The sequence below is a fragment of the Erigeron canadensis genome, chromosome 3, assembly GCF_010389155.1.
Source record: "Erigeron canadensis isolate Cc75 chromosome 3, C_canadensis_v1, whole genome shotgun sequence".
Classification (NCBI taxonomy): Eukaryota; Viridiplantae; Streptophyta; class Magnoliopsida; order Asterales; family Asteraceae; genus Erigeron; species Erigeron canadensis.
In genome coordinates this window covers 14,140,140-14,148,087 of record NC_057763.1, presented here as the reverse complement: position 1 = coordinate 14,148,087, position 7,948 = coordinate 14,140,140, and the positions used below count along the sequence as shown (strand labels likewise).

General features: G+C 40.4%; 2 protein-coding genes across 2 annotated transcripts; both read right to left on the bottom strand.

Moving 5' to 3' along the window:
* Positions 1–3,629: 3,629 nt before the first annotated feature.
* LOC122591534 lies at positions 3,630–4,373 on the bottom strand. The gene is made up of 2 exons (XM_043763798.1): positions 4,133–4,373; positions 3,630–4,030 (listed from the first exon to the last, which is right to left on the bottom strand). The coding sequence occupies exons 1-2, from the start codon at positions 4,371–4,373 to the stop codon at positions 3,630–3,632; spliced, it is 642 nt and encodes a 213-aa protein (XP_043619733.1).
* A 1,072-nt stretch (positions 4,374–5,445) lies between these two features.
* On the bottom strand, positions 5,446–7,332 carry LOC122591533. Its single transcript, XM_043763797.1, has 2 exons — positions 5,996–7,332; positions 5,446–5,914 (listed from the first exon to the last, which is right to left on the bottom strand). Exons 1-2 carry the CDS (start codon positions 7,330–7,332, stop codon positions 5,446–5,448), a joined length of 1,806 nt encoding a protein of 601 aa, XP_043619732.1.
* Positions 7,333–7,948: the final 616 nt, after the last annotated feature.

Here is a 7,948-nt window from a genome sequence, read left to right as displayed (position 1 = left end):
GAAATGAGTTTGGAAGTGTCTCCTAATTGATTTTGAGGTCAAAATTAAGCTTGGGTCCATGTTGGGTCGAATTGGTGCAAGTTTTAACGACCGTTAGTTTTCAGGACTGATTCTGACAACAATTCAGAACGAAGATGAACAAATTAGAACCAAGATCCGTTAGTTTTTAACGACCATTAGTTACAGTCTAGAACCAAGATGAACTAATACTAAACAAGATGAACTAGTCACAACCAAGATGAACTAATCATAACCAAAATGAACTAGTGACAACCAAGATGAACAAATCAGAACCAAGATGAACTAGTTAAAAACCATATGTAAACTCTTGGTTTGGTCTAGGATGACTTGTAACGTAACGTAAGCTATAATGTGATGATTTAATGTTGATATAATAGGTTTGTGACCGTTGTGCTCCCCATTTACCCGCTTAGTCACCTTCTACAAACGCTCAAGGCCAAGGTGAGTTCGTAGCCCTTTTTTCTTTATGTGATTTTGGGGTGAAATGTAACACCCCGCTAAAGCGGAATACACGGGATGCACAGATAAGCACAATTGCACACCGTACAAGTTCCAACACAGCCATTAACATTAAAAGAACAGAAGTACGATAGTTATTACAGAACTTAAAATAAACTCAGAATAGTCAATAATCATAAGACAGAACAATTGTCTTTAAGAACCAGAACTTGAACTGGAATAGCAAAGGTGAGGTCTTCACAGCTCCTGATCTTGAATGCTCGAACAATCGCCAAAAGGATGAGCTTAGAAAGGAAGACTCCTATGCTAAAAAGATCTACTTAGCCTAGCCTGAAAAGCATGTAAGTTCAAAAGGTCAACTACAAAAGTAGTTGGTGAGATTCACATAATGTACGTTTTAGTTTACACATAAGTATATATGTATAATAAGAACAGGATCACAAGAACAAGATCACAAGTTTTGTACGTTGCACCAAAGTACTTTGTAATAGTAATAACCAGGTCATAAGATCTGCACGTTTAGCATAAGTACTTTATAATAGTAAGATCAGAACAAGAACATATAATGAACTATAGATATAAATTGTCACTGCTAACCCGATACGCCAGAACTGAACTGTAATGTAAAGATATGCTCATAAAGTTCAAGCACATCAAGTAAGATCTAGGTCAGAACAAGAACAAGTAATATGCATCCTCCAGAACCGCGGAGAATGAGGGTGGGCCTACCCTAAACAGCGCTATCCATAATTACCTACGGTTCATTCCCTGAACTGTGGTATATGAATTGATAGCAGTGAACAAGAACTGAACAAGTACATATACGTACTAGAACATGATAAAGATCAAGTACAATAGTATAAATGTATTTAAGATCCTGCCCATTCAAGACTTAAATACTCTTTTAAACAGTTTAAGAATCATATCATAAGTAGTTCAAGATCATAATATAGTACGTAGAATAGTTCAAGAACATATGTACAAGTACAAAATAGTTTTCATGCTTTTCAGTCCCCGATAAAAGAACTTGAACAAAATGTACAAAAGGGGGATTAGTGAACTCACTGTGATCTGGTACAAGCACAGTTTACAAGCACAGAGAACAAGAACAGGGATAGATAAGTTATATCTATCACAATCCAAGCGCGTCTTGAAGGACGCCTAAGTACATATCATTGATTATAAACAAGTACGCATATTAGTTCATGTGATTATTTAATCACTAAAATGTCCTTGTTGAACTGATGATTTGGTCCTTTGAAGATCTTTGAACGTTTTGACTCAAAGGAATTTAAATGAACTTTAAGTACATGAACTGGACTCGAACTGAACGTCTTTGAACTCACACATAAGTGATTATCGTCTTTGAACTCGAACTGATGTCAATATGTAGCCTTTATTGTGATTGATCAAGTGATGATGATGTTATGAATTTGTTTGGTGACTAAGTGCATGATCGTATTGTGTTAAAGTTAAGAACTAGTCTAGGTGCTATGTTCAAGATCGTTTTAGGGTGTTGTTAGGCTCAAGATCGTTTTACTTGTTTGATCAGGATCGTCTCATGGTCTTTATGTTCAACGTCGTCTCATGTGTCTGTTGTTCAAGATCGTTTCAGGGAACAAGGTACAAGATCGTCCCACTAGACTGAGCAAGATCGTCTTAGCTACCCTAGGTTCAAGATCGTTTTAGCTTTTTAATCAAAAGATCGTTTCACATATTTCTAGTACAAGGTTGTTTCATACTTTTGAGAACAAGAACAAGATCTTTTATGGTTCAAGAACGCAAGTTGAGCAAAACCGATCTTAGAAGATCAATTACCCAGGAGTGTACCAACACACAACACAACACAACTTTCACTCGAGATCAAACGAATATGCACAAGAACAAACAGGCTGCCTAGGACGATCTTGGGACCAAGATCGTCCCATTCACCAAACGGGCTGAACAAGTATGAATACACATTACGAAGGTCTAGATGGATTTCAAGACTTGTTAGAACTTAGCATTAGCACATATATGCACAATAACAACAACTTGTATCACTTTTAATACCTTTCAAGATCAAATAACACATGAACAAGTCATGGCACTCAAGAACAAGTTGTACTTTCATATTCAAAAATGGGTTTTGTAGATTGAAGCATGTTATGACCCAAATTTGTTCACACAAATGTTATTAAACACATTTAGACACAAACCCATTAACTATTAACACGATTTTCCATCAAAATTGGACCAAATCATCAAGAACATGAACTTGAAAAAGTACACTTTTAATTTGATCAAAAACTCATAAATTGTTGTTGTTACCTGAGATTTGATTCCAGAAATATGTTTTGATTATCACAAGGATGCTAAAAGTACAAACAATTTTTGTTTAACAACCCAAAATCAAGAGAGGCTTTTTGTGTGTGTTTTTGGTGGCTGCACTATGTGTTTTAGAGAGAGAGAGAGGTGGAAGGAAGAAGATGAATAGTATTGTTTCTCTCTCTAGGGTTTCCATGCTCCTTCTATTTAAACCTTTCCCATAATAAATGATCTCAATAAATGCAAGGACTATTTGCGAACATTTTGAACTAGAACTTTTATAAACACGAACGTGTACGAACCGATCTTTAATATTTCATTGTACTTAGTCATGAACTCGTCAAATAAATCAAGATTTAAGATCAAATTGACCTTCATATAAGCACATAATTTAGGTCTAAAGCACGTTAAGAACTTAAATTAATTGAACTGTCTAGCCGTTCTAATGGCGAAAGTACGTTTCAAAGAACTTATTTAAAACATTTCTAAGACGGTTGTTACATTCTCCCCCACTTGGAGGATTTCGTCCTCGAAATTAAGAGTCTTGCCGATCAAAAAGATGAGGGTACTTCTTCTTAATGAAGTCCTCGCGTTCCCAGGTATCATTATACCCATGTCTAGCACTCCAACGTACACGAACTAGTGGTACTCTGCTCTGTCTAGTCTGTTTAGCATCTCTATCAATGATCTCGATGGGCTCTTCAGTGAACTCGAGCCCTTCGTCTATATTAACATCCTTAACAAGAATGACGGTCGGGTCGTCAGCCATGCACTTCTTTAGATTGGACACGTGAAATGTGTCATGAACATTGCCAAGTTCTAGAGCTAGTTCCACTTTTACGCTACTGGTCCCACACGTTTAATGATCTTATAAGGTCCGATGTACCGAGGCGCCAATTTGCCTTCTTGCCGAACCAGGAAGTACCTTTCCATGGGGAAACTTTTAATAGAATTTTATCGCCTACCTGGAACTCTAAAGGTTTACGGCGTTTGTCCGCATAGGACTTTTGTCTGTCTTGAGCAGCTTTAAGCTTTTCTTTGATAACAGCTATTTTGTCTATAGTAAACTGTACAACTGGGAGCTTCATCCAGCTTCTTTCACCGGCGTCTAGCCAGCAAAGTGGTGATTTGCAATTACGCCCATATAATGCCTCGAACGGTGCACACTGAATACTAGTGTGATAGATGTTATTGGACGAGAACTCGATCAATGGGAGATGTTTATCCCAACTCCCTCTGAACTCTAATGCACAAGAACGGAGCATGTCCTCCAAGGTCTGAATAGTACGTTCGCTTTACCCGTCTGTCTGTGGGTGATAAGCGATGCTCAAGTTAAGTCTAGTACCTAAAACCTCTTGAAGTGACTGCCAAAAGTCAGATGTGAAGCGAGGATCTCGATCGGACACAATTGATAAAGGGACACCGTACTTGGTCACAATATCGTCTATATAGATCTCAGCAAGTCTCTCCAGCGAGTAGTCATCACGAATCGGAAGAAAACGAGCTGATTTCGTCAGTCTGTCTACGATAACCCAAATAGAGTTATGGTTGTCTTTTGTACGAGGCAGTTTCATGATGAAGTCCATGGTAATATTTTCCCACTTCCACACCGGGACTTCTAATTGTTTCAGCAAACCGGAAGGTTTCTAATGTTCGATCTTAACTTTAGAACATGTCAGACATCTGCTGACGTACTCATAGATCTCTCTTTTCATCCCAGGCCACCAGTAGTCTAGTTTCAAGTTCTTGTACATCTTGTCTGCGCCTGGATGAATCGAGTACCTTGAACTGTGAGCTTCTTACATGATGATCTCTCTAACACCATTTACTGCAGGGATCCAAACTCGGTTCTTGAACTTCCTGACTCCTTCGTCATCAATTTCAAGTTCTTGAGCGATTGGGCCTAACCGTTCTGCCTTTAGGTTTTCTTTTGACCTCAATCCGATCTCTTGACCTGCGATCACACGTTGTTTCAAGTCTGTACGATCCGATTCTTTGATAGATAAGATCTTGACTCGTTCTTTTCTACTTAAAGCATCAACCACTATATTCGCCTTTCTAGGATGATACTTGATGTCACAATCGTAATCACTTAGTAACTCCACCCAACGCCTTTGTCTCATGTTTAGTTCTTTTTTATTGTACACATGTTGCAAGCTCTTATGATTGGTAAAGATAGTACATTTAGTTCCGTACAAGTAGTGCCTCCAAATCTTTAGGGCAAAAACAACTGCTCCAAGTTCTAGATCGTGGGTGGTGTAGTTCTTTTCATGCACTTTGAGTTGTCTGGATGCGTAGGCGATCACTTTGCCTCTTTGCATCAGTACACAACCTAGACCTTGATGTGAAGCGTCACAGTACGTGACAAAGTCTTCAATACCTTCTGGTAAAGCTAGAACAGGTGCTTCACACAGTCGGTCTTTTAAGGTTTGGAACGCTCGTTCTTATTGTTCACTCCAATCAAAGTCTTTGATCTTTTGAGTCAGTTGAGTCAAGGGCAGTGCGATCTTAGAAAAGTCCAAGAAAACTACGAACTTCAGTAGGAGCTTTCGGAGCCTCCCACTTTTTAATGGCTTCAATCTTGGCCGGGTCGACATGAATGCCTTGTTCGTTTACGACGTGGCCGAGGAACTGTACTTGGCGAAGCCAGAACTCGCACTAAGAGAACTTAGCGTACAACTCTTCTTCTCGAAGGAGTTGAAGAATAGAACGTAAATGTTGTTCATGATCAGTCTTGTTCCGAGAGTACACGAGTATGTCGTCAATGAACACAATAACAAATTTGTCTAAGAACGGACGATAGACACGATTCATTAAGTCCATAAAGATCGCTGGAGCATTAGTCAGACCAAATGGCATAACGAGGAATTCGTAATGGCCATAACGAGTACGAAAAGCTGTCTTTGGGACGTCACCATCCTGAACACGGATCTGGTGATAACCCGTACATAGATCGATCTTAGAAAAATATGAAGCACCTTGCAATTGATCAAGCAGATCGTCTATGTGAGGCAGGGGATACCGGTTCTTAACGGTTAATTTGTTCAGTTCACGATAGTCTATGCACATTCTCATGGAGCCATCTTTCTTTTTAACGAACAAGATCGGTGCTCCCCAAGGGGATGAACTAGGACGAATAAAGCCTTTGCTCAAAAGTTCTTGTAATTGATTGGACAGTTCTTGCATTTCAGGAGGAGCTAAACGATACGGTGCTTTAGCGACTGGTGCTGCACTGGGAACAAGATCAATATTGAACTCGACTTGTCTCATACGTGGAATGCCTGGTAAGTCGTCAGGAAAGACATCTGGGAAGTCCCGAACAATGGGAATGTCTTGAACTTTCAGTTCTTTAGCACGTTTATCAATGACATGAGCTAGGTACACAAGATGATCTTTCTTGTCCAAGTACTTACGGAATTTCATGGCTGAGACGATTTTAAGTTCATTCGTGGACTTATCGCCTTGTACGATCAAGATCTCGCCGTTCAGGATCGGTATATAAACTGATTTCTCGTGACAACAAATAGTCGCGTGGTGTTTGGATAGCCAATCCATTCCCACCATAATATCAAAGCTACTAATCTCGACAGGGATTAGGTCAATCGTAAAGTTCTTGTGTACTAAGATCAAAGAACAGTCTAGAGCAATTTCGTTAGTGTCGTACTTATGGCCATTTGCGTACTCTACCACATACTTATCATTTAGGTTGCCAGTTTTCATGTTAGTCTTAGCTTTAAAGTCTAATGCAAGAAAGCTACGTTCAGCACCGGTGTCAAATAGTACGGAAGCACAATGATCGTTCAGAAGAAAAGTACCTGTCACAACCCGAGGGTTCTGACGAGCTTCCTCAGCGTTCAAAGCAAAAACACGGGCGTTAGCAGGGCCTTGCTGGATTTGTTGTTGCTGATGGTTCTGGTTCTGGTTCCTTGGCCCGCGTGGATAAGCAACATGTTGAACTTGGGCGTTCTGGATCTGGTTCTGGTTTCTTTGAACTGGTACAATAGGTGGTAGTGGAGGTCTGGCATTTCGCACTGGAGGATTTCTGTTGACTGGCGGTGGGTTAGTTCTGATCAAGTTCGCTGAGACAGCATTACAGTACTTTGCCATGTGCCCAATTCCTTGGCACTTATAGCAGACAGGACAAGCACCAGTGTGATGAAGGTTACAACGGGTACACTTTGGATAAGCTCCAGAATATCTTGCTGGTTCAGGCACTGCGGTCACCGCATAGTTCTTCAAGATCTTCCCCTTCTTACTTGGGGGCTCAACTTTCTTCTCCACCACTTCTTCAGTCTTCCTCTTCCCTTTATTTGCATTCTCAGTCAAACCTCCTAACCTGATAATATCTTTGGTCAAGGTCTTAGCCAGTACAATGGCTCTTGACATGGTTTTGGGGCCTTTACTGGTGAGGTCACGGCGGATCTCAGGAATCAAGCCCCAAATAAAACGATCAATCTTCTTTTCCTCAGTAGAAGCCAAGTGTGGTACAAGTCTAGCAAGCTCATTGAATCTCAAAATGTACTTCTCAATCTCCAAACCCTCCATCTTTAGATCCTAAAACTCTTGTTCTAGCTCTTGCAAAGCATCTTTGGTACAGAACTCAGCTCTCATCATCTTCTGAAGTTCTTCCCAAGTGTGAGCATAAGCGGTCTTCCTACCAATAGTAGTGACGATGCCAGTCCACCAAGACCTAGCAGCTCCGTCAAACTGGCTGGTCGCATGCTCCACCATCTTGTCTTCAGTAGTCTCAGTGTGGTACAGGGCTTCTTCCATGTTCTCAAACCACATTAACAGTTCTGCAGCACCGTTTCCCCTGTGTAGACTGGGGGTTTGCACTGAGTAAAGGTCTTGAACAAACACCCTTTGCTTCGGGTAACTCTGCCCTCAGTAGTAGCTCGGGTGTTTATCTGACTATGACCATCAGAATCACTGTTCACCTCTTGTTTATCTGCAGCACTGCTTTTCTTCCCCGTTTAGCCGGCATCCTTCCTTATATCTCCTGATAAGACGGATAATATGAACTCGATTACGTTTCGCACAAGTCTATAGCTCCAAGCACATAGTACGTTAATAAATGATCGTCGTTAGCACAATATATGAATAAGAACAGTCGTCGGTTGTACGATAAGGACCTATAGTCGTATAAGCTCTAAGGCCTATA

Bases quoted from the DNA above. Each gene is read 5' to 3' on its own strand.
- LOC122591534 (XM_043763798.1), bottom strand. From the start codon at position 4,373: ATGGACTTCATCATGAAACTGCCTCGTACAAAAGACAACCATAACTCT. The intron at 4,031-4,132 runs GTACTAGACTTA...CTTGTGCATTAG, and splicing joins GTCACTTCAAGAGGTTTTAG to AGTTCAGAGGGAGTTGGGAT.
- LOC122591533 (XM_043763797.1), bottom strand. From the start codon at position 7,332: ATGGAGGGTTTGGAGATTGAGAAGTACATTTTGAGATTCAATGAGCTT. The intron at 5,915-5,995 runs GTATCGTTTAGC...TATTCGTCCTAG, and splicing joins GCACCAGTCGCTAAAGCACC to TTCATCCCCTTGGGGAGCAC.